The sequence below is a fragment of the Schistocerca gregaria genome, chromosome 2, assembly GCF_023897955.1.
Source record: "Schistocerca gregaria isolate iqSchGreg1 chromosome 2, iqSchGreg1.2, whole genome shotgun sequence".
In the NCBI taxonomy this organism is placed as follows: Eukaryota; Metazoa; Arthropoda; class Insecta; order Orthoptera; family Acrididae; genus Schistocerca; species Schistocerca gregaria.
The window spans coordinates 919,686,509-919,714,499 of NC_064921.1; the positions used below are offsets into that span (position 1 = coordinate 919,686,509).

At 40.1% G+C, this 27,991-nt stretch overlaps 1 protein-coding gene across 1 annotated transcript in view; it reads right to left on the reverse strand.

Moving 5' to 3' along the window:
* LOC126335351 (brefeldin A-inhibited guanine nucleotide-exchange protein 3) overlaps positions 1-27,991 on the reverse strand; it is a 295,547-nt gene that overhangs the window by 95,760 nt on the left and 171,796 nt on the right. Inside the window, exons 14-17 of the mRNA XM_049998536.1 lie at positions 19,337-19,518; positions 18,800-18,962; positions 18,302-18,409; positions 2,551-2,772 (exon numbers count right to left, since the gene is read on the reverse strand). Of these exons, the coding sequence (XP_049854493.1) occupies positions 2,551-2,772; positions 18,302-18,409; positions 18,800-18,962; positions 19,337-19,518 (675 nt within the window). The remainder of the gene's footprint in view (positions 1-2,550; positions 2,773-18,301; positions 18,410-18,799; positions 18,963-19,336; positions 19,519-27,991) is intronic.

Sequence of the window (27,991 nt, forward strand, 5' to 3'; positions counted from 1 at the left end):
GTCATTGTGAGCAATCACCAATGCAGACTGACTGCATTTTCCCAGTGAACTACCAGTGAACTGACGTCTGCCACCAGCTTTACCCACATAAATTGTTACATTGAAGTATTTGTTTGAGTTGACTGGCTCCAATTGTGTCTCATTAATATTTTAGTCAGAGGAAATTATGTTTTAGCATACTGTGCATTTACATTTTTGAAGATTTAAAGTAGGTATCTTTGCACCACTTTGAAATCTCATCACTAAATGAACATTTGTGCAACTTCTTTCAGGCAGTACTTCATCAAAGGTAGCTGTATAATCAGCGAAAAAGCCTGTGGGTCCTATTAACGTTGCTTGCCAGGTCGTTAATACACACCATGCGAAGTAAGGGAAAAACACTATACAAACATTCGCAAATTTTAAGGGGACATATATTTTTCTTGAATACATCGATGGTTCTTTTGTCTGCATTGTAACTCATACCTTCAAGCATCTGAATATTGAAATTCACTCTGAATAGATTTCAATTCATTTTCCCGAAGTCAGAAATTAGTTTCTATGTGCAGGGTTTACTCATTTCTGTACTTCCGGCCTTCAGAAGAGAGAGTACCAGGTTGTGGTTGCTCGTTGTCATATTATCTGTGCAGTTCACAAAAATACATTGTCAGCAGCATGACAGTCTGCCAAAGATGCATCTATGTTTGCTTCTGATCCTCCTCAATTATAGTAGACTGACACCTGACCAACTTGTTTAGCACTTGATGATACAATTCAGGAACTGTTTTCCAGTAAAGCACCTCTCTCATCCATTACATGGTTCTTCCAGAGTACAGATTTGGCATTAACATCAGTTTCAGTTTCCTTGGGAGAGCACCACAGACCTGCATCTTCTTTTTAATCTTCCTACCTAATTTTACAAACAATGGAAAATCCAAGATGGATTGTAACAATATTATGAAAAGGAAAGTTGCAACTCACCATACAGGGGAGATGCTGAGTTGCAGATGGGTACAATAAAAAAAGAGTGTCACAGATATAGCTTTTGGGCAGTAAGGCCTTTGTCAAAATTAGAAGACAGACACACACATACGCACTCACATAAATGCAACCCCCACACACGACTGCAGTCTCAGGCAACTGAGGCCACTCTGTGTGTGGCCTCAGTTGTCTGAGACTGCAATCAAATGTGTGTGAGTTGCAATTGCATGAGTGCGTATGTGTGTGTCTGTCGTCTAAGAACTGACACTGTTTGCTGATGATACGAGCATAATTATTAATGCAGTAAAAGAAAGTCCGATAGAAAATGATACAAATAAGGTCTTTGGAAAAGTTATCAATTGGTTTTCTGCAAATGGGCTTGCTCTAAACTTTGAAAAAACACAGTACATCCAATTTTCTGCTGCAAAAAGTGAAGTTCCTTCAATAAATGTAACACAACAACAGAAGTCAGTAGCCAGGGTAGAGCATGCTAAGTTTCTGGGTGTACATATAGATGAGAATCTTAATAGGAAAAGTCATATTTTGGATCTCCTAAAGCGAATAGGTTCAGAAACTTTTGCAATCAAGAATAATTGCCAATTCTGAGCATGTAGAAATTATTAAGTTACCATACATAGCATACTTCCACTCTCTGGTGTCATATGGAATAATATTCTGGGGCAACTCAACACTTAGGAAAAAGGTATTCACTGCTCAAAAGAAGGTAGTTAGAATAATGTGTGGGTTCACAGTTGCACGTCTTCGAGGTATCTGTTTAAAAGGTTAGGAATTCTTACAACTGCTTCACAGTACATTTACTCAGTAATGAATTTTTTTCTCAACAACATGGATTAGTTTAAAATCAACAGCAACATTCATGATTACAATACCATAAAAAGAAAGACCTACACTATCCTTTGTTTAACCTATCTTTGGCACAGAAAGGGGTAAAATACGCTGCTATAAAACTTTTTGATAAATTACCAGATGAAATAAAATGTCTGACAGACAGCAGTAATAGTTTCAAAAACAAATTGAAAGCATACCTCCTTGACAACTCCTTCAATACCATAGATGAATTCTTGAAAATGAGTAAATAAATCTGGAGATATAATATATGCATTTTGTGCCATTTAAGGGAATGGGATAGATAATAGAAATATTTAGGTATAACACTATAATGTTAAAAAACTTGTTTCCTGTGTGCATTTCTTGTGCATTTGACACGTTCCACATATAATGGTTTTTCTGTGCTATTAATCAATGGAACACATAAATAACTAACTGACGATGGTCTTACTGGCCGAAAGCTACATTTGTGACAGTCTTTTTATTGGGCCTATCTGCTACTCAGCATCCCCTATCTAATTTTTAAAATTTTACTGTCAATCCTGGGTTCCTTAAACTAGAAGAAATAAATAATAATGTGAAATTCTAGTGAAAAGTCTTATTCTTCATCATCTTAACATATGCTTTAATGAAAGTTCTTACTAGGAAAGATATCTGTTAGTAGTGAATATTCTGAAATAACTTTGTTTATACCGTAATTAGTGACACTGGAATAGAAAAGAAATTATATTTCATACTGACCTAAGATATTGCTAAGCCTTGCTGCCTTGTGAAGTCCTTCAAGGCTCGAGATAACACTGTCTCGTGCTCGACGGTGCTCTTCCCGAGCTCCTTCTGAGCCCAATAAAAGAGCTAGACTTGAAGTTACACCCAGTGGTACACCATCTTCACCTAATGCAGCTGACAGCACAGCAAGCATAGAGTCCCAAACACAGCTGAGGACACGACGAGAAAGTTTTAGACCTGAAAAATGAAAAGTTTACATTATGTAAAGAAGAAGTTTGTACCCTTTGTGCATGTCATATTTCACAAAGGACCACCACATGACAAATATATCTCTCTCTCTCTCTCTCTCTCTCTCTCTCTCTCTCACACACACACACACACACACACACACACACACACACACACAGTATGGGGAAATAAAAACATTAACGACTTAAAGAGATTATTGAATTTTTAATAGATTTATAATTTCTTCATCATAAAAAAATGATCATTCTTTTGATTCAGGATGAGCCTGAACTTCGATGACAACAATTTAAAGGTTGTTCGGAGGTATTTTCTGAGTATTTTGGTATAAGATGGTTCAAATGGCTCTGAGCACTACGGGACTCAACTGCTGTGGTCATTAGTCCCCTAGAACTTAGAACTACTTAAACCTAACTAACCTAAGGTCATCACACACATCCATGCCCGAGGCAGGATTTGAACCTGCGACCATAGCAGTCACACGGTTCCTGACTGCGCACCTAGAACCGTGAGACAACCGCGGCCGGCTTTCGTATAAGAGACCTGGGGTTTCTACAGGATAATAATTACAGGTAGTTTGATTTTTAACCTACATTCGTCTCTGTATCTCTGCACAACAGTGCAATTGTCAATAGTATGCTGCATGTGTCTTGTTTGAAAATAAACTTCTACCAGTTAATCATGGTACTTACTGTTGCCAATAGCGATGTCCACTTTTTCTTCACCGTCAAATTAGCAGTCAGTACTGGTTGGTTCTGTTGCAGTTCTCCTTTTCTGACAGTGTTAATGGCACACTATCAGAGATACAAAGCCGTATGAATACTTTTACTGCTAAAGAGTAGTTGTTGTTTTTGTTGTTGTGGTCGTCAGTCCTGAGACTGGTTTGATGCAGCTCTCCATGCTACTCTATCCTGTGCAAGCTTCTTCATCTCCCAGTACCTACTGCAGCCTACATCCTTCTGAATCTGATTAGTGTATTCATCTCTTGGTCTCCCTCTACGATTTTTACCCTCCACGCTGCCCTCCAATATTAAATTGGTGATCCCTCGATGTCTCAGAATATGTCCTACCAACCGATACCTTCTTCTAGTCAAGTTGTGCCACAAGCTCCTTTTCTCCCCGATTCTATTCAATACCTCCTCATTAGTTATGTGGTCTACCCATCTAATCTTCAGCATTCTTCTTTAGCACCAGTTTCGAAAGCTTCTATTCTCTTCTTGTCTAAACTATTTATCGTCCATGTTTCACATCCATACATGGCTACACTCAATACAAATATTTTCAGAAACAGCTTCCTGACACTTAAATCTACACTCGATGTTAACAAATTTTTCTTCTTCAGAAACGCTTTCCTTGCCATTGCCAGTCTACATTTTATATCCTCTCTACTTCGACCATCATCAGTTACTTTGCTCCCCAAATAGCAAAACTCCTTTACTACTTTAAGTGTCTTTCAAGACACTGTCCATTCCGTTCAACTGCTCTTCCAAGTCCTTTGCCGTCTCTAACAGAATTACAATGTCATCGGCGAACCTCAAAGTTTTTATTTCTTCTCCATGGATTTTAATACCTACTCTGAACTTTTCGTTTGTTTCATTTATTGCTTGCTCAATATACAGATTGAATAACATCGGGGATAGGCTACAAGCCTGGCTCACTCCCTTCCCAACCTGAAGAGTTAGCTAATAGATATCTTGTGAACAGTTTCACTGAATGCAGCAGAAGATTGGCACTAAGACATTACGGTAAACTATTCCGGTGACAATGGCAATCACATCACAGTAGTTTTGCATTTAAGAGTAGTTTCTTTAGTCTGTTTTTTTGAGTTGTACTTTTTGGTGATCACAAATCATAGTCTTTTTCACAACCTACAGAAGGAAAACTATGTGGGATCCCAAACTGAATTATATCATTACTCTGCATTAATACTCTCATATTCCTTATATCAAAATATTCAATCATGTTCCTGAACAATCTCTAAAGTTCTGTCTGTGTTGGGGTTCACTCTTTATGTTTCTGTGTTTTTGAGTCTGAAGATGGGCTTCATGCAGTTCTCCACACTTGTCTATCCTGTGTAAACCTCTCCAGCTCTGCATAACTACTACAACCAGCATGCATTTGAAACCGCGTACTGTACTGGAGCCTTGGTCTTCATCCACAACCCCCCCCCCCCCCCCCCCCACACACACACACTTCCCTAAATTATAAAATGATTCCTTGATGCCTCAGGATGAATCTTATTAATCGGTCCTTTCTTTAGTCAGGTAGTCCCTTAAATTTTCTTTTTTAGTACTACCTCCTCATAAGTTACTCAATCTACTCTTTTAATATTCAACATTTTTCTGAAGAACCACATTTCAAAAGCTTCTATTCTCTTTATTGCCTATCTTTTACTTCCACACAAGGCTACACTACAAACAAAATTTCTTGGATGAGCATTTCAAAATTTCTTGGATGAGCATTTCCAACACTTTATATTTGATGCTACCACATGTTTCTTTTTAGAAATGCTTTCCTTGATACTGCCACTCTGAATTTTATATTCTTCGACTTTGGCAATTTTCGTTGTTTTGGTGTTAAAACTTTTAGTGTCTCATTCCTTAATCTAATGCCCTTAGTATAACCTGTTTTTATTTGACTACATTTTATTGCCCTCATTTTACTTTTGTTGATGTTCATGTTTTAATCTCTTTTCAAGAGGCTATCCATTGCGTTCAACCACTCTTCCATGTCCATTGCTGCGTCTGACAGAGTTACAAGGTCATCAACAAACCACTAATTTGGCTTTATGCTGTAATCCACATTCGTCTATCATGTGTAAGTCTCTCCAGTTCTGTGTAATCCCCACTCCAAACTTCTCCTTTGTTTCCCTCACAGCTTGCTCAATGTACAGCATATTTGATGGCTCAGATTTAAATTACCCACACTGCATGTCTGGTGTACCACGCATACATTGTTAGATCACGTGGTGTTGTTATTGTTGCAGTCTTCAGTCCAGAGACAGGTTTGATGCAGCTCTCCATGCTACTTTGAGCACATAGTAGGGCTGCATGCTCTCAGGAGAAATAACGGCTGTAGCTTCACCTTGTTTTTAACTGTTTATAGTACCAGCATAGCAAGACCATGTTGGTGGATATTACGAATCAGATCAGTCAATCATCCAGACTGTTGCCACTGCAACTACTGAAAAGGCTGCTGCCCCTCTTCAGAAACCACATTTTTGTGTGGCCTCTCAACAGATACTCCTCTGTTGTTGTAGTACCTAAGTTATGGCTATCTGTATCACTGAGGTATGCAAGACACCCCACCATAGTAAGACCCATGTTTCATGAGGGATCTCAACGGTATCAAATGTAAATATATTCTGAGAAGCTACAACTATAACTCCATCTCCCTCCCCTTTCAACTACGGCTTCCATTTCATGTCATTAGTCTCTTACAGCTGTAGTCTGGTTCCTGCACAAGTTTTAGATAACTCTCATACTCTATATTTTATCCCTGCTACCTTCAATATTTCGAAGACGTATTCAGTAACATTTTCAAAAGCTCTCTATAAACGACAAATGTTGGTTTACCTTTGTTTAACCTATCTTCTTAGGTAAGCCATGGGGTAAGTATTTCTTTGCATGTGATTTCTCCAAAACTCAAACTGGTCTTCCCCAAAGTTGGTTTCTATCAGCTTTTCTATTCTTCAATAAACATTTTGTGGAAGTTTTTTGGAACCATGTCATATTAAACTGATGGTTTGGTAGTAGTCACACCTTTTAGCACATGCCTTCTACAGAATTGGAATTATTACTTTCTTGTTGAAGTCTGAGAGTGTTTCATCTGTCCCGTGTATCTTGCGCACTATGTGGAATAGTTTTTTCACAGTTGGGTCTCCCAAGGATCTCAACAATTCTGATGGAATATCATCTCTACATGAGGATATTAATCAATACCTTCTGTTGTAATTTAAAAAGAAGATTAAGTCTCAAGTATACTGAATAAGAACAGTCTGATACATATTTTCAGGAATATATTAGAATCTCTGTCAACAGTAACACAGTAAAATTATAAAAATTTATCAGCAGATTTCGCTGTAATGCATGAATGACTTGTGCAAGTAATTTTTCACTAATTACAGAACATATTGTTCAACTGCCTTTTTCATGAATAAATATTAGGGTTTAAGGCACTGACAATGATGAGATCATTAGAGAGCACATTAAAGATGGCACCACAAAACCTCACCAGTAAATTAAAATGATGCCCCTCATTATCAATTCAATCAAATTAAAAACGAAATATGAATGTATGAAACGAACACGAAATTTAAAACTTGTTTTATTTACACAGTCCTCCAACAATACTGTTACTAGCAATTGAAATCACTGTCGTATTACTTTGGGAGACACAATTCGCTTGATCCACGTGATCTGACAAAGTCCTGCTGACTCAATAGCTAAAATAACATGGGGACAGGAAAGACAAGAGAAAACCTGGATGTCCTTGGATGTCACATTTATGGAGCTATCAAAGTATGCCAGCTCAAGATTTAAAAAATGGAAAAAAATAGAAACATCTACTATGTGTTGTTTGCACAGGAAAGCCTGTTGTATAGTTGCCTGCAGCAGGGACAGATTATCAATGGTGGACCAATATCTTCTGAAAGTGACAAAGAAGAAATCTGGATTCTAAGATCCAGACAAAGTGGCAATTAACCATTCACTCCAAGATCTTTCCCTACACACAGCCAGTGAGATAACCACTACAATACTTACGTCTGAATGTACTGTTCTCCCCAGGTTTCAGGAGGAAGGGGGGGGGGGGGGGGGATCACTTCATGAATCAAGGTCCTGTCACTCTCAGAAAATTAAAAAGTATAAGGAAGATTTCTTTATTTCTCCCTATGACATGTTGTAACACAGTATAATAGACCCTTCTGTGACTAGGTGATATGGCACATATTGCAGACAATCCTGCTCCAAAATGGCAGCATTTCTATACTACCCAATCACCCCAAGAGTCAAATCAGAAGCGATGGAAAGTTGGTTCCTGATTGGCAATGGTGATTACTCCAGCAAAATGTTCCACCACAGTCTGGGCTGTGTCTCTCTGGCTGCTCTAGAACCTTCCATTGTAGATTACAGCAGTAGATGGGAGCCTCACCTCTACCACCTCCTATGGCCTTCATACAAATTGTACTGATGGTGGAATCAATTACACTGACCTGGAGGTGTTGTCACGAACTCTGCACTCTCCTTAATAATTTGTTAGCACCTGGCCCTTGCTGCTCAAAAGAGCTGCTGGGTTCCCTGTATGCGGTTGACATTTGAAGTTTTGCAAAACTACCAGTTTGCCTTAGGTAGCAAGGTAGCACTTGCCAATGTTTGTAGTAGGATGGATGCTTCAGCAGCATGGTGAATTATGTTTTCAATTTGATGTACCCTCACCTGGACACTGCCATGGTGTTCAACTATTGCAAGTTGCTGCACAGTATCCTGGGCAAGAGTGGTAAATGATTGGAGGAGTGCAGATTGTTAAGCACTTCCAACTCAGCAGCACATGCAAAGGCAGGAGAGTACATCTAAAGATTGGTAATGAAGAATTACAGTGTAGCAGTGTTGAAGAGACAGATTATCAGTCACGAAAAAGCTTTACACTAGATGTACATAGAAGATGAGCCCTACAACACACTGTGCCCACAACTCTACAAATCTCCTAGATATGTGGAATGAGTATGTGCACCATGTAGTGAGCGTTGCTAACAGGTTCCTAATCTTCTGGGGAGGGGTGGACCCATAGAGACAACATACTCTATAATGCACATATACTGATGCAGCAGCATCTTGTATGTTGGACGTTGGCAGTGTGGAGGGGAGAGGGGGGCAGAAGAGAAAAGTGGTATGAACCATTTACAAAGATGGGCACTCCGTCTTTAGTTCTCTCCCAACTGAGCCTGACTGAAGATGTTCTTTCTATGATGGAAGTGGGATGCCAGAACCCTCAAAATGTGTTTCTTATAGACACTATTACCATGGTCTTCCCTGTGCTAAAAGTTTCAGTTCCCTGCGTGGGTCCTTAACTCATTGATATTTCATTGGAATATCAAAGCCATTTTCTCAGTAAGCATTCTCTTTCTTCCTACCTTATGCCACAGTGGAGATTCTGTGATGACTGGTTTGTTTCATTACAGGGCAGGTTAGTCCCCTCAGGCGGACTTCATATTCGATTGCCTGTGTGCCAGAAACACTAGATCTGCAAAACTGAACTAGATATGTATGGTCTGACAATGTAAGGCCTATGTTCATTTGCATTTTGGTCTTCCCTCTTTGTTTTCATCCAAAGGACATCATGGAACATTCAGGCACTGGTACTACTTGCCTATTTTCTTGAGACTGCATGTTGAGCTATTGGGAGCCACAAAAAGTTGGTAATCTGTGGACCTTTTCTGCCTGTTTGGAGGGAACAGTAAGTTTTGAGATAAATGCACATTAGAAATTGCAGTTACAAATGATCTTTCCTTCATGGAGGACCACAGCCATTTAGAATTTTTTGAAAGTAATTCCACCATTTGATTGTTAATCGTTCATTTTACAAACCACGATTTTGGCTTTCCACTTCAAGTGCATGTTGAATTGCAAATTATTAGAGTATACATACCATACAGTGCAAGGTATAGGAACAAGGAGTTGTTATATATTTAAAAACATTACTTATGTCCTAAAATATGTCTGACCTGTCTGTGACATATCATCATAAAAAACAAATTTCTGGGCTCACAAAGACAGGTGTTTGTGCTGGGACAGTGTAACTATAGCTGTGTTTAGGTGTCCAATTTAGTATTTTAAGAGTTAAAGCAAACAAGGCAGGTAATGTCATGGGATGCTCAGTTTTATATACAAGTGTTTGCTTCATACTTTAGCAAGCTTTATACAATAACTAAAGTGTAGCAAGTGACCCAGAGATTGCCTGCAAATCACTATTTCCATGATATCTCAGCTTGACTGATTAATAGTGCACTTTCAACTGTTCAAATGAGAAAAGTTTTCACATTATGTAAAATATTTCGACAATCAACCCAGTGGGCTTCTACAGGTGCTGCAGGTTCTGCTGTTATGTGTATTAGCTACCTGGAATCTAACAACACCTGCTGAAGAAGATGAGTGGGTCAGTCATCTAAATACACTCAGGAACCTTGAAAAGGGTGCACCCAGAAGGAAGACAGGTACAAATGCAAAACTCTGCAGCTAAGTACAGTGAGACCCTATACGCAAAAGAACCAAGTTTGGTGCCAATGCTTATGCCCACAGACCATGTAGTGATGCTGCAATAGAGCAGGGTAACCCTATTTAAATGGTGCATAGTGGACAAGTCACACATTATGATCACACTCCAACTCTAGAAGGACATTAACAGGTGCAGAATGCCAGGTAGAAATGTTAGAAGCCAGTTTGAGAGGGGCCTACTCATCGGCATCAAAGCCACAGACTGATCGACAAACCATGTGGCTCACCAAATTGATCATTCAAGAGTGTTCTGTAGGATAATGTTGAGAGAGGTGAACATCGAGATGGCAACCACCTGTGATGTACCAGGTCCAGAGCAACCAGGAAGATGACATGGGGAGATGATCAAAGGAACATACAGCACACAATCAGGGATCCTAAGAGACTCGCTCCACGATGCAAACAGATCTACAGGTGCCAGTTTTCCACAAACCACTTTCAGAGGCCTTGCAGATGCAAACAGTAGTGCCAAGCCAGAATGATGTGAACTGCCACAGGTTAGCAAAACATGATATTTAGTGATGAATCCAGATTTGTTTTGGGGACAGATGATGACTGCACACTGGTGTGGAGGCTGCCTAGTGATCAATACAGATCCACTCACACCGTCGCATGCCAAACCGCATGCCGCACAGTCAGGATAATTGTCGGGGGGGGGGGGGGGGGGGGGGGTCGTAGCCTGTGATAGCCTGTCTCCTCTAATTATGGTACATGGAACTTTAACTGGCCAGCATTGTGCTGATGACATTCATCAACCCCATGTGGGACTATTCCTATATGATCTACCAGGAGCACTTATCCAGCAAGATAATGCTCATCTGCTTACAGCTCGAGTTGCTCATAACTTCCTATGTCTTCCACGGCCAGCCTGTTCTCTGGGCTTGTCTGCTATAGAGCGTATGTGGGACCAACTGATATTCCAGATGCTATTACATCACTTTGTACATGATGTGGAAGTGGTTGTTCAAGATTTGTGGGTCAATCTGCCCCAGGAAAACATCAGTTGTCCAGTCAAGTTGAAGCCGGACCATGCTGCATCATGTACTGCAGCAAAAAGTGGTCCAACACATTACTGATGTTGCGTTGTATTTCTCTACTTGTATTCACCATGCTTCTTTGCTTGTCTTTATTTGGAATCAAGTGACTCTCTCATCTGTATCACTCTGTCTAATAAATTTGATTTTGACTCGATGCTCCCATCTTGGTGCGCTACTTTCAACATTCCTGAGTGTATTATGTATAATATGAAAATAACTCCACGTTCTGAAGCACACCATGGAGCTGCAGTGTCATTTCTCTCAAAATTTTTTAGTTAAATAGGGTAGTATGGAGCTGCAGTGTCATTTCTCTCAAAATTTTTTAGTTAAATAGGGTAGTATCATCTTCATGATCTGGAAGGTTAAGCCAAGATCCCTATTCCTGTTATAAAAATGCTGGTGCTTCCTGAAAATCATACCCGGAGCTTATGGTTACAGAGGTACCTCAATTACTATCCTCTCCTGTGGATCTTGTCTCCTCTGCAGATGGTACAGGCTCCGTCATTACCTGTCCACTTGACTCCGAGCAGCATGTCAATGGTAGATCTAGGTGTTCTGTACAGGGTGGACGGGGACCAGGGAGGACCCGTGTTTGAGGTGCTGCCTTTCACTGAAACTGAAATTGTGACAGTGGGAATACTTCACTAGTTTTGGGGAAACCTGTTTTGTCCAATGTCAGAAGGAGGCAAACAAAAAGGGTATGGGTCTCTCAACTATTGGTAGTTCACACTTATGGTGAATGACGATACTCCTTAGGAAAATGGCAGCAAGGGACAGGAAAGAACATCAGGTGCACTCAGTGTGTATGCCTTGGGGCCTCATTCAACATTTTGAAGAGGCTATTTCGGCGGCTACTGAGGTAACAGGATGCAACCAACAGCAGATTGTAGCGCACAGGCCTGTCGTCTGGTCTCTGAGGTCTTTCTTGGATCATTCCAGCGACTGGCAGAGAAGGCTCAGAAGACCAGTCATGTACGTAGAGTTTCAATGAAGCTCACAATTTGCAGCATAGTTCCCAGAACTGATTGCGGTCCTTTTGTTTTGAGTCAAGTGGAAGGACTGAATCAGAGACTTCGGAGGTTCTCTGACAAGCCAGGCTGCAACTCATGGACTTGTGCCATAGGGTTGTGAAATGTAGTTCCTCCTAAATAGGTCCGCTGTACAATACAAATCAGAGGCTGCTACTCAAGTAGCTGACTGTATGTGGGGTGTACACAATTTTTTTTTTTTTTTTTTTAATAGATTAGGTGACTCTCCAACCAATACAGATGCCCAGAAGTGTCAGTGTAAGATCGAAAGAAATGCCCCCCACAGGTGAGAGTATTAAAATCCTAATGGTAAACTGCCGAAGCATTCGCAACAAAGTGCCTGAGTTTGAAGCACTTGTGAAAACCAGTGAAGCTCACGCAATGCTAGGTACAGAAAGCTGATTGGAATCCTAAATTGACAGTAGTGAGATTTTTGGGGAAAATTTAAGTGCAGTTTGAGAGGACAGACAAATGAGAAATGGAGGTGGCACATTTCTCACAGAAGATAAGAAACTTAAATCTATCAAGATAGAAACTGAAATTGCACGCGAGATTGTTTGGGCAAGACTCAGTACTAGGGATGAGCATATAATGATAATTGGAACCTTCCATCACCCACCAGACTCACCTCCTGATGTAACCATAATCTTTAGAGAAAACCTCAGCTCATTTTTATGTAAATTCCCCAATCATACTGTAATCACTGGTGGAGACTTAAATCATCCAACAATTAATTAGTAAAATTACAGTTTTGTTGTCGTGGGCATGATAAGACATCACGTGAACCATTACCAAATTCCTTCTCTGAAAACTACCTACAACAGGCAGTAAGGAACCACAGTCATGGTGGAAATATATTGGATCTAATGGCAACAAAAGACCTGACGTCTTTGAGGACACCCACATCGAAACTGGTATCAGTGACCATGATGCACATCGATAGGGATGAAATTATGACGATTAGGAGAACACAACACCCAGTCCCTGAACGGAGAAAATCTCCGACCCAGCCGGGAAGCGAACCCGGGCCCTTAGAATTGACATTCTGTCGTGCTGACCACTCAGCTACTGGAAGCAGACGTGGCAACAATAATTAAGTAAGTACAAAGGACAACTAAAACAAGCAGAACGATATACAGGGTAGTCCATCTGAAGTTTCGGATGAGATTATCTCGAAAACTATACATCGGGTAAAAGTAGTGGGTAAGACAAGGTCGTAAGCTCTAAGGGAGACATCAAATGATACTACACGTGACCCCCAGTCCCCGCCCCCTTGGGTGGGACAACTTTTAAATCTGAAATGGAAACCCCCATTTTTTATTGCAGATTTGGATTCTCCATAAAAAATTAATCAAATTTTGTCGAAACATTTTTTTAACCATTAACAGATGGCACTAAAATCGAGAAACATTAAAATTAGGGAAGAACTCCAATTTATTTAGAATGATCCGAGAAGGGTGCATCAAATCAATACAAAATGTGCACCAATTCTTTCATTACACCAAATTAAGCTATTTTGACAATCAACCCAAATGGCCGTTAATGGTCTGCTGTGGAATTTTAAATGGTTACTTGGTAGGACAGTATTTTTTTGACTGAAATGTTACTGGGGAATCTTAAGTACAACTTCTCTGCGATGATTTGTTGAGTTAATGGAATATGTTGATTTAGAAACTAGGCAATGAATGTGGTTCCAACAGGAGAGAGCAGCTCCAAATTATGCTAAAAATGTGCGGAATGTTTTAAATTTACGGAACCCTGGTCGGTGGATAGGACGCAGTGGACCAATTCAGTGGCCTCCACATTCAGTGGACCTAACAACTCCTGATTTTTTTCTTGTGAGATTATTTAAAAAATATTGTTTATGAACGATAGCCACAACCTGAAACGATTTGGAGCAACGTATTTGAAGAGTGTGCACAGCCATATCACAGGATGTGCTGCAAAATGTATCCTACCTGCCACAGTTTTTTATGGAGGGAGGCGGAATGGTATTAAAATCTCATTAGGGAACTCTTCACAATTGCATTACTCACCTGACTGTGGCGCTACCGTGACCAAACTGTGAACGATGGCTCAGTATAAAGGTCAGTGCAATGTGATCAGATGTCACTACACTTTCAGATTGTGAACCGTAAATATCAACTGATGAAAGTAAAATTATTCTATAGTGAAACATGGCTCACTATCCTCCTACAGAGATTGTTGATATGATGTTAATTTTAGGTGAATACCATTACAGTAACACTGCAGCTGCGCCATTGTGTTCAACTGGATCCTGAAATTAGTAGTCGAGCAATTCAGAGACAAACTGGAATACCGAAATCAACAGTTTTGAAGATTTTGAAAGTGCATAAATATCATGCGTATCATATCACACTGACACAGGCACTAACCCCGAAAGATAGGCAAATACGCATGCATTTCTACCAATGGGCCTTGGAAATGATAAGAGGCGACAATGATTTTTTTAGATGCGTTATGTTCACCGATAAAGCCACATTCAAAAACAATGGCGAATTAAATTTTCATGATTGTCATTATTGGTCCCCTGTCAATCCACACTAGCACAGACCTGTTGACAATCAACACAAATGATTGTTAACGGTCTGTTCTGAAATTTCAAATGGTTACTTGATGGGACAGTATTTTTTTGACCAAAATGTTACTGCGGAATCTTATTTACAACTTCTCTGTGATGATTTGTTGGAGCTATTGGATTTAGAAACTAGGCAACGAATATGCTTCCAACAGGACAGAGCAGCTCCCCATTATGCTAGAAATGTGCGGAATGCTTTAAATTTACAGTACCCTGGTCGGCGGATAGGACGCAGCGGACCAATTCAGTGGGCTCCACGTTCAGCAGACCTAACATCTCCTGATTTTTTCTTGAGGGATTATTTAAAAAATATTGTTTCTGAAAGACAGCCTACAACTCAAAAAGATATGGAGCAACTCATTCGAAGAGCATATGCAGCCATACCAGAGGATGTACTGTTCAAAACTGTGGACAATTTTCACAGATGATTGACTTAATGCATTGAAGCAAATGGGGATAATTTTGAACAGTTTCTTCGTGGCTAATTTCATTATTTAAGCACCCCAAATTGTGAGAGGCAAGGAGACTCACACTAATGAAGCATCCCAACATGTGAGAGGCAAGGGTACTCTCACTAATGAAGCGCCCCATGGGAACATCGTTCTATTCGTCCATGTCGTCGTTCTTGGGTAATGCTAAAAGTAGAATGTAGTACATTTTGTACAAAAATAGCTTAATTTGGCGTAACAAAAGAATTGGTGCACTTTTTTTTATCGATTTGATGTGTCTTTCTTGCATAATTCTAACTAAATCAGAGTTCTTCACCAATTTTACTTTTTTCTCGATTTCAGCACCATCTGTCAATGGTTTAAAAAATGCTTAAGACAAAACTTGATTACTTTTTCATGGAGAATCCGAATCTGCAATAAAAAAAAGATTTAAAAGATGTCCCCCCTCACCCCACCCAAGGGGGAGGGGGCTGGAGGTCATGTGTAGTATAATTTGATGTCCCCCTTTGAGCTTATGAACTTGTCTTACCCACTACTTTTACCTGATGTATAGTTTTCAAGATAATCTCATCTGAAACTTCAGATGGACCACCCTGTGTATGTTCTGTAAACTAGATAAAAATCAGTAGTATCATATCTCAATAAGGAACTTGAAATTTTCAGTACAGGTCAGGAGCATGAAGAGGAACTCTAGTTCAAGAATAAAAGGATGGTTGAACACGCACCAGATAGATATGTACCCAACAGAACAGTTCATAATGGGAGGAAACCTCCATGGTATACAGTCACTGTAGAGAAACTTCTAAGGAAACAGATATTACTGCATTATAGGTGTAAAACAAAGCATAGAGCTAGAGATAGAGAGACACTGTATGAAAGGCACTTGGCTGTCAAGAGAGCAATGTGTAATGCCTTCAATAACTACTGTAGCAGAATGTTGTCAAATAACATTTAACAAAATCCAAAGAAATTCTGATCGTATGTAAAGGCTGCTAGTGGCAGCAAAGTTAGTGTCCAGACCGTAGTGAAAGAGATAGGAACTGAAACTGAGGGTAGTAAAGCAAAAGGTGGAGCTGAAACACTTAACTCCATTTCCAAATGTTCCTTTACAAAGGAAAACTCAGGAGAACTGCCCCAATTTAATCCTTGTATCGCTGAAAATGTAACTGAAATAAGCATTAATGTCAGTGGTGTTGAGAAACAGCTGAAATCATTAAAACTGAACAAAGCTCTGGGACTCAGTGGAATCCCTGTCAGATTATATACTAAATTTGTGGCTGAGTTAGCCCCTCTTCTAACTACAATCTGTCTTAGGTCTCTCAAACAAAAAACTGTGCCCAGTTCTTAAAAAAAGGTGCCGGTCACACCCATCTACAAGAAGGGTAGTAGAAGTGATCCACAAAACTACGATCCAATATCCTTGACATCGGTTTTTTGTAGAATCTTAGAACATGCTCTGAGCTCAAACATAATGAGGTATCTTGAACAGAATTACCTCCTCAATACCAACCAACATGGATTTAAAAAACAATGATCAAGTGAAACCCAGCTTGCACTTTTTTCACATGACATACGGAAAGCTTTGGATCAAGGCAGCTAGGTAGATGCAGTGCTTCTTGATTTCCGAAAAACATTTGACTCAGTACCATACCTACACTTATTTTGAAATGTATGATTATATTGTGTATCAAGTGAAATTTGTGACTGGATTGAGAGATTTTTGGTAGAGAGGACACAGCATGTTATCTTGGACGAAATGTCCTGTCAGATATAGAAGAAACTTTGGCTTTGCCCCAGGGAAGTGTATTAGGACTTTTGCTGTTCATGTTGTATATTAATAACCTTGCAGACAATATTAATAAAAATCAGGCTTTTTGAAGATGGTGCAGTTATCTGTAATGAAGTACTATCTGAGAGAAGCTGCATAAATATTCAGTCAGAACTTGATTAGATTTCAAAGTGGTGCAGAGATTGGCAACTTGCTCTAAATGTTCAGAAACATAAAATTTTGCACTTCACAAAATGAGAAAACATAGTATCCCACAACTATAATATCAGTGGGTCACTGTTTGAATCGGCCAACTCATACAAATACCTGGATGTAACAAATAGAATGATCACATAGGTTCAGTTGTGGGTAAAGTAGGTGACAGACACTGGTTTATTGTTAGAATACTGGGGAAGTGCAATCAGTTTACAAAATAGATCGCGTACAAATCACTCATGCGACCCATACTAGAATATTGCTCAAGTGTGGGACTCATACCAAACAGGACTAACCGGGGGTATTGAATGTGTACAGAGAAAGGCAGCACGAATGGTCAGAGGTTTGTTTAATCCATGGGAGAGTGTCAGAGAGATACTGAAGGAACTCAACTGGCAAACTCTTTAAGACAGATGTAAACTATCACAAGAAAGTTTATTAACAAAGTTTCAAGAACTGGCTTTAAATGATTACTCTAAGGATATACTACCAGCCCCTATGTATCGGTCACAGGGGGACCACGGGGACAAGATTAGAATAATTACTGCAGGGATGGAGGCATTCAATTCCCATACTCCATATGTGACTGGAACAGGAAGAAACTCTGATAACTGGTACAGTGGGACATACCCTCTGCCATGCACCTCAAGGTGGTTTGCAGCATCTAGATGTATGAATTCAATGCAACAAGCATGTAATGCACTGGAGAATTATAGATTACAGTACACTTTCCATTTCTAAGCAGCAGACTCATGTGACAAAGCAGTAAATACATTACATCTACATTGCTGTCATGAGTGAGGTTCTGTTGATGATCACAAACTTGAGAACATTGAATACAAACAGTGTGATTACCAGTACTTCGCTATATGCTTTCGTGTTCTGTCTTTTAGTTATGACAATGAACCTTTCCAATCCATTAGTAGCACACAACCTAGCGAACAAAACAAATTATCAACAAAATCATCACAGTATCTGTGGTTTCACATTAGCTGCAGTAAGTAGGATAACAAGGACTATCCACAGAGTTCACTCAAATTAAATATGACTTAACAGTGTAATATTATTAAACTACATATTTCTGAACAGTTACTATCCAGCTTCAGCACTATTTTCTCTAATGAAAGTATAGACAAGCAATCAGTCATTTACCTGCATCAACTTCAGGACTTGTTTCACCATGTGATGCTGCTCTTTCCAGACGCTGGCAATCTGACAACAGCTGCCCACCTTGCTGGGTGCTGCCTAAACCATCTAAGTCTAAAATATATTTCAGCCATTAACAGAATGTCTACTATGTTACTCAGTAATATATAAATAAGTTAATAACCAACCAAATGTGACAGAAAGAAAATTAGTCACATGCAATGAATATAACATTTCCGTTAGCAACACTCATAACTAAACAATAAACAGGCTCAAGTAAATTGATGGTTGACACTTTACAGCACGTTTATGAATGATTGTCTCTTGCAACAAGGTGTAAAACATATTTTTGTTAAATGTAGTTTAGTTACTGAATAAGAGTGTTAGCATTATACAACAAATGGAACTATCTAAACATCTCAGAAACCATATGATCAAAAAATAAGATTCTATTTGCCATTACTACAACTGTACTGTTAGGAATTTTTGAAATTATGTTAGTACCTGTTAGTAAGTTAATAAGTGCATAATTATTGCCAGAAGATGGGCGGTAACCAGACCTTTCAAGCATGTTTAGGGCCAGAACATGCTGATATAGCTCAGAAAGCCAGGTGTCAGAAAGATATACCAGTACTCCACTGCCATGTACTCCTTCCACGAACTCAGCCTGTAATTTGTTATGCCAATGAGACAACACTAAATACTCACAAAAATACACTAACATGTAGTTATGATAACATGCAAGCTGTGTAAGGATGCATGAGTATGTGAATGATTGAACATGCACATGTACACACAAACGCACATGCACGTGCACACACACACACACACAAGAGGGAGGGAGAGGGAGAGGGAGAGGGAGAGGGAGAGGGAGAGGGAGAGGGAGAAGGAGAGGGAGAGGGAGAGGGAGAAGGAGAGGGAGAGGGAGAGGGAGAGGGAGAATTTTGTTGGAAAGTGTATGTGTGAATGGCAGAGGGCAGAGGTTAGAGAATGGAAGTGGCAGAAGGTATATGGTTGGAGAGTTGGAATGAGATTTATTACCTCTGTCATTGGTATAGGTTTCGTATCCTGCAAGTAATATCCAAGCTTGATAAGCTTCAAATTCAATAAAAGTGCAGCATATGTAGCTAAATAAATTCCATCTGCATTTACAACTGTTATTAGAGCAAGGCTGTGTGGAGAAGTAGTCTCACAAGCAGATATGTGTTGGCCTGCAAAAAGACCTGTAACAACAAAGACTAAAAATAGACATAAGACAAAAAGTACCTGATTTACAAACTGTATCATAATTATTTACAAATAAGAATATAAGCTGTAGTAACAGCCTTTTACATTACTTTACACATTATGATATACAGCTAATAGCACAAAAATTCATCTAGTGTGTTTCCTGATGTTTTCTACTCATCTTCCATTAGTAAAGGTTAGGACATTTCTAATTATGAAAAATTTAGTACATTATCTCTTCTAAGTGTTCACTTAGCTATATGCTCAACTCACTTCTAATTTGCTAATTTCATTTGTGAGGGTCCTGGGTGTTTGGTATTGTTACCTGGGATGAAAATTTAAAATATACCGAATGGGTTAACACACATTTAGAATTACCTGAAAGTAGAATATTTTAGGACTGAACCTCAGTTACTACTAGGACTTTTCTGTCATTTTCATTTCTGACAATGATTTGCTTATGTGAAAAATGCCATGTTCCACCATGGTTCAGAGCCCATGTTAAACTGAATGATCCCCTAAAAATGGCTAAATTGGTCAATTCAAAGGTCAGAGAAAGGAAAGAGCATATAATATGTAATAAGACCAATTCTAATCATGTGGTGTTATGTACATATCAGTCTTCAGGTTGAGGGCAGCTTTATTTTTTCTTATTTTATTTTTTGAGTAATGTGACAGGAACACAGAAAAAGAAACACAGTGAGATGATAACCACTTTTATTGTATGAGTAGGTGGACTTGCACAGAAGGAGATGGCCACCAAAATTGCAAATGTAAGCTTTTTTTTGACACATGTAAACAAACCTGACGTATATTAATTTTTTGCAGGGAAACTGTGCTGTCAGAACTTAACTGATAACCTTAGTTTATGGAAAAGAAAACTTGCTAAATTCTCTGTTATTGTTTGCCAGAACATAACAATAACAAAAAAGGAAACACTGCCTTGTTATCTGACTATCAGTAACAGGTTTGCAATTTTTAGGGCAGCTATATGTGATAACTGATGTTTCTCAGGTTTCCTGGTGTGACTGTTTAACAGTGTGTTTCTGGGTGTTCTGATGAGTTGCTATTTTCCATTTTATGCACAATATTTTGACAACCAACCAAATTGTGTTCTTCAAGTGCTGCAAGTTTTGCTGTTGTGAGTACCAGGTGCCATCACTTGTACTCACTATCTGGACTCCAACTAAACTGGTTGCAGTTTGGTTGGAATCCAGGCACTGAGTACAAATAACTGCACAGTCATTCAAGGTCCCACGTGCCACAAGCCGCTAATTAGAGGCAAGGAATGATGTTGCTGGCAGTGTGCAGCCCCGACATATCGAGTCTAGCACACTAGGGTAGAGGAAGTAGCAACAGTACAAACAAGCCACCTGGACCATTGCAGACAAACATATTGCCCACAGTAGGTACAGTGAACCCCACTTCCTTTTGTTTCAAACAGCACAAGTGGGCACCCTGCCTCAAGTGGTGGGCCTCTTACCATAAATCTACAAAAAGGACACATAGCAGTGGTATGTCAATCTCTGAACCCCCCCCCCCCCAACCCTTCCGCTTTTCCCAGTAAGTCATTGTGTTTGATGTTTTCTGCTGGACAGAAAATACTTTTCATAGAAGTGCAGGTGATGGATAAACCATTAATCCTACAAGCTGGGCGCTCTCATGTCATTACTCAATTCACAAATGTATGTCAAGCTAGAGTCTCAACCATTTACATAAATCGAGTGTCCATTGGTAAGCTGTAACAAATAGCAGATGCATATTCTTGACCAATTCATGACTGATGCAGGTTACAAGTCAGTTACCTATTCTTTTAATTGTGAAAGTACTGAAAATTTGTTTGGGTTTGGTGTCTTCGCTACTTTTTTTAACTGCAGAAGTGGTGCTTCTAATATCAGACCAGGTGCCTTTATGGATCTGTTAACCCCAGGGGTAGGTTTCATGGAACACATCACCCTCAAACCCTCCGCCACCCTCACTTTTTTCAGGCATAGCCAGTGCCAGTAGCTTTATGCGACCAGGTTACAATGAAGCTGGATTGCTTAATGTCATTGGGAGTGATCGTAAAGAAGCCGCCTGATCAGCTTTGGCTCTATGGTGACTTCAATGTCACTATCAATGCACAGGCACACACAGACACTTACTTCCTGCCTCGCCCAGAGAAGTCCCTCACAAAGTTGACTGGGGGGGTCAGTTCTTTTCAAAAATCAACTTGGCCAAAGACTACATTCAGATTATATCGGATGAGGTACCAAAACAGTTGCTTGCGGTTAATACACCCTTTGGCCTCTATCAGTATCAACAGGTAATGTTTGGGGTCACTACTGTGCCTGCCATCTTTCACTATTTTTTGGAACAGATTATGATGGTTGTCCATCATTGCATTAACTATTTCGATGATATCAATATGACTTGTGCTATTGTGGAGGATCCCCCGTGTAACCTCCACTCTTCATTTACTGTTCTACGGGCTCCAGGCCTCAAATGTATTCTTGCTAAGTTTGACTATTTCCAACCATCCATTTATTATTTGGGTCATTAAATTTCCAGCAGGGTACGCAGCCTATGGAACAATGTGTCACTGCTATTATGGCTTTGCCCCATCCCTCTAATCTATCAGAACTTCGGGCATTACTTGGCAACGTGGTGCACTATCACAATTTTATTCCCAGAGTGGCTACTATTGCCCCCCCCCCCCCCCCCCCTCCACCATCATCCGATACTTCAGAAAAGTGTTTCTTTTGTTTGGTCTGCAGTTGTAAGTGTGCTTTTTTTGTAGCTTCATTCCATGCTGTTTCTAGCAACCCGCACGCATCTGGTCCTAGCCATGGATGTGTCCCAGTATGGGGTGGGGGCAGTCCCATCCTACCACCATTCAGATCGCTCTGAACAGACTATTATTTTTGCATCAAAAACACTCAAATTTGCTTAGCAACATCATTCTCAGGTGGAAAAAGAGCTTTTGCAATCATTTATGCCTTAAAAAATTCATCTGTTCTTGGCCCAATACAATTATGAGATCCATTCTTGTCCTACATCACAAACTGCAAATGTGGATGCTGTGTCCCAGCTCCCCATGGGTCTCGACCCCTCATTCGACCAGGAAGAACTGCCTGGTTTCAACTGGATACAGAGGTAAGGCACACAGTGGATGTCTTCCTCATCACCAGTTCTTGTACTGCCTCTGCTGTGGCAGCAGATCCGGTGCTCCAGCGCGTTGTATGCATGATACAACATGGGTGGCCTGAGCATCTGCTGGACTAGGCATCGGACACATTTCAGAATTTTTATGTGATTATGATGGGATTATTCTCCTGTTGATGAAAGGGTTTACTTCTGCATCATGTTTCCAGAGACCTTCTGTGGCAGGAGCCCTTTGCTTATTACATCTGGGGCACTGGGGTATCTCTCTCACAAAATTGATGGAGGCTCACAATGTGTTTTGGATGGGCTTCAATTGGGAGGTGGAACACCTTATCATAGCCTGCCAATGGTGTTCCAGTTAGTAGGCTGCACCAGACACTGTTTTCTTGCTGTGGCCAGCCCTATACAGCCTTGGAAAAGAAACCCCATTGATTTCACTGGTCCTTCTAAGACACTTTCTGGTTAATGGCAACTGATGTTTCTTCTCATGTTGTTTGTGCCATCTGTCATCTCTGTGACAGCGGATGCAACTGTAACAGCCCTGTCAAAGATCCTCCATAGAAAGCTTGCCTTGCACCATGGTATCAGACAATGGCCCTCAGCTCATGGCACAATCTTTACAGGACTTTTGTACACATAATGGCATTCACCACATCACAGCTCTTCCCTTCCACCTACAGTCGACAAAGTGGAATGTCTTGTCCAAATGCTTAAGACAAGGTGAACAGCTATGTAGAAGATTTTCCAGCCAAGGAGGCTCTCATTTTTTTAAAGTTGTTACAGAATGACACTAACTGGGAGCAAAGTTGTTACAGAATGACACTAACTGGGAGCAAGAGTCCTGCTGAGCTCCCGCTTGGTCAACTACAGGCACTGCTAAATCTCTTGCTCCAAGGCAGGTGTCCCAACTGACGCCGATTTTGTCGATGTTCACACTCGGTACACCAGTCTGGGCCAGGGTGCTTGGACAGTGCCCTCAATGGATCAAGCATGTATGATTGTGCTCGCCTAGCCCAGCGGTCTAGGTTTCGTCAGCACCTACAGCAGGGTTTGCTTCATGTAGCTGCTGCCGACGCCTCCCACAGCGCTGAGCAGGTGACACCGTCAGCAGGGTTGGAAGCCATGTCTGCGTCACCAGAGCCTTTCGTCTCCAGTCCACCAACATGTGCCAGCCCCCTCATCATGTACTCCAATGTCCAGATGGCACCTGCCTCTCTGTCACTGGTCATGTCCCCTAGTTGCCCATGGTCCATGGACAGCAGGGATGCCTTTGCCCCACTCACGTTCATCCATATGCACACCAGTCAGGTGGATCAGAAAGTTCTCATAGATTTGGCTGCCCCCCAGCACTGCCACAGGTGCCATGGACGTCTTTTCCCTCTCACAAGGACAGGTTACTACTATCTGGACACAATTCAGGCCATTATGGCAAGGATAGTGCATGCTGGCATTCAAACAGTGTGCCCGCATATATCTGAGGTGATTGCCAGGGACAGCCTAGTCATCTATTACCATTACCAGTTCTGCCGTGCACGGGCTGCACTGCACCAGTGACACATGACATGGACAGCATCTTTATAAGGACCTCAGTTGTTAAATGTGTCTAAGAACTATTAACTCTTGCTTTGTATTCTTGTTGATCTGACTCCTTGACCCAACAAGTTGTATCTCTCTAACAGCCATGAGTTTCCTTGTGCTCCTAGTTAGAGCAAGAAGGAAAGTAGGAAATAAAAACAACAGAAAGAGGGGGAAAGTCTTAGATTCTGATGGCGCACACAGGATGAGTGTAGACCAATAACTGCAAGAATAAAAGGAGTCAGAATTCCAGAACAACATTGAATGAGGAGGATTGGGCCATATGAATATTAGAAACAATAACTGACAAAAGGCTCCCTGTTCATCCCTATCTGTGCACTCGTAGAACTGGTCAAAGAATAGAAAATATAGGAAGCCAACTCATCAGGCTGTCAGTTGTTACCATCTAGTTCAGTGTGAAGGCGTACTTCGTATCTTAGTTTGTTGAGGTCATGTCATCTCAGACCTTGAAAGTTTGTCTGCTGACTTCGCTTATCTTTTGGTTACCTTTTCAAATGGTTCAAATGGCTCTGAGCACTATGGGACTCAACTGCTGTGGTCATTAGTCCCCTAGAACTTAGAACTACTTAAACCTAACTAACCTAAGGACATCACACACATCCATGCCCGAGGCAGGATTCGAACCTGCGACCGTAGCAGTCGCACGATTCCGGACTGCGCGCCTAGCACCGCGAGACCACCGCGGCCGGCGGTTACCTTTTACCAGAATGGATATGGAGAGACACAGATCAAACATGTGTTATGCTAACAACCCAAGCTAGATGGACATCTAATGAGTTGGACACTCCTAGTTAATATGCAGCCAATGGCCAGTAACCACTGATGTCACTGGGCGGATAGCAGTACTGATGACTTCAATTCATTATGGTAAGTGGATATTTTCCTCAATCTATTTTTCATATTGATCATAAGCAATTATACTTTCAGCTGTGGTGCATTCTAAAACAATTACTGTTCTAATTAGTACAGCTGGGAACGTTCTATTATAACTGGGTTTAAAAAAATAATGAGGCTTCTCAAAGCAACAGATTATCAGATCAACATGAAAATAATTTTCATGCTAAGCAAGATAATAAACAACAATGATGTTATTTCAAACAATATTAGTGAAAATATGCTCAGTTTTAGCCATTCAGGTGACAGAGATGTGAGACATTCTTTAGAAGTTGTAACAATCATGCCACGATTTGCAGTTTCTTTTGTAACACGCTGACAATTTCTTATTAGACCTCAGAGTGAACTGTCAATGTTTTTGGATCGAGGGAATGTAATCTGCCAGGTACTTCAATATACTCAGTGACACATTTTCACTGGGACACAATGAACAACAAACACTTTATTTAGAATGTGTTGTCTTCAATTCTAACTTCGGCGTCATTATAGCATGAACTACTGCCTAATGTGATGCAGAGCTAATTGGAAAGCAGTTTTTGTAATCTACATTTCTTTTTCCCAAAGCAAATGTATATGTGAGGAGATAGAATTATCCTTTGCTCTGCTGTTCAGTGCTTCAAACATGGATGATGCAGTTTAAATAGAGATCGAGGTGAACTGTTTAAAAGTTTAGAAGAAGGTAACCTACATGTTCACAAAGTGAAAACTGATAGTCGAATAAGTTACATTTGTTGTAATGAAACTTCAGGTGGTGATAGCCCACTGCTTATTTGTGACAGGAGAGCAGTCAGGGCATTACAACATCGACATACCAATGACTAGTGAGCTCATAGAAAGGATAAGAAAAAAAACCTGGGATGATTGAACTATGCATCACAGCAATTCCTTGTAACATGATGGGGTCCAAAGATTTGAAAGTAAGGAAGTATTCTGGATTATCCACAGGTAAAACATTTTTCTCACACCAAGTGGATTGTGACAGTATAGTATGGGTATTATGTAATGTACCCATTGTTGAAATTGCCAGGAAACCACTTACTAGATAAAGGATTCATTTTGTTAAAAATCAGAGACCATGACAAAGAAATTACTATGAGATCTGCTGGATCATAAGAAGGGTGATATATCAATTATGTATCATATTTCATAGCCACATTGAATATTACTGAGCATGCAAGCCAAAGCGCAAGGTTAGCTACAGAGTTACTTTCATGCCACTCAGTGCAGGCTGTTAAATACATGCTGAAGGAAATATTAAGGTAATTCTACAGAGCTAGTAAACAATACATATTCAAGTTGAGATGTCTCAAAGATGATGTGATTTCACTGAATAACTGATATGGTCTCAAAATTAAAACCTGGTCAATATTTTCAGAAGATTTTTGGAAATTAGTTTGGCCATGATTGCACAGAGACATGTTCTGATATCCACAAACTTAGTCATTAGTATCATTGGCAGTGTAACAAACATGGGAGCATCTTACATACTGATAGCCAGGTTGAAACAAGGCTGACTAGGGAACTAATTTTCCAGAGCTTACAGTCTTGGTGCAGTCTACAATATGAGATGTTCCTTATAACACTCATTGGAAATGTGAATGCTATTTCTTTTTATGGTGATGTTATACTGCTGGGGACTGTTGTCAGTCATCTATCTCATTTCCACTTAAGCTTTAATATATCTTCCATTTCTTAGTAAAATAAAATCTGTCCTGATGTGAAATGCTGTTAGAAAATAGCCTGTGTGTCATTACTAGCAATCTTATGTTTCATTTAATACATCTTTAAGACTTGATGCAGAGAGTCTCATTTTATTTTTCTATTAGTTATGTGGCTCAGTTCAAGATAGATTCAATATTTTCAGGAAATTATGAAACATAATGTCCCTTGTTGTATGGGTGATGTTGTTGGATGAATGAAAGCACAATTTTGCCTGCTCTTATTTATTTCACCAGAATTCTACTTATATGGCAAAACAAGTAGTGGAAACCCAAACCACAGCACTAGTGGCACATGAAACCAAATCTGCTACAGCTAGCAATCATGCATAGTCTACTGCTGTGCCTCCCTAGTGACATCACAGCAAGCAGCTTGCCCCACTACTACCCAATTGTGAATTGTGGGACTGATGAGACTAATGAGATGGTACCAAAGTTTACACTTTTTTGTCTTACACAGATAGTATTTCCAACACAATTTATCATATTCTGATGATACATGCTATGAAGTGTGATTTTTTACCATCATCTAAAATCATGGCCCTTTTGGGTTCTGTGCAGGATGATCTTAGTTTGTGTAAAGCAGGTATCCGCCATATCCCCAGCAGTTGTGGCATGTCATACACAAGTCAGACCATTAGGATTGTGGAGGCAAACTGTATAGAGCATAAGCATCACATGATTCACTGGCTGAGAAAATGGCAAATACAGAACATTGTCCTGGTACCAGTCATGCTATGAAATACGACAATACAGAGATTCTGGTGTTCACTGCCTGTTATTAACACAGTGTTATTATGGAAGCTGTTGAGATTAAAATAGCAAGTGATGTTATAAATAGAAATGGTGGTTTCTGTAAAATCTGCTTTTTAACCTGCTTCTCTCTGATTAAACAATAGAAAAACAGAGTAAGCACTACTGGATCTCTTGTTGTTTGTTAATGTTTCACCACTGATAACACCTGCCATTGGTTGTCTTTGGCTGTACGGTGGTGCTTGTTGTCTACTGTGTGGTACCATTCTGAATATACCATCTCTTAGTTTACACAAAGATGCACCTGCACTTGCTAAGAGTTTAAACTATCACACCAACTGATCTCCCATTGTATTTGTGACCT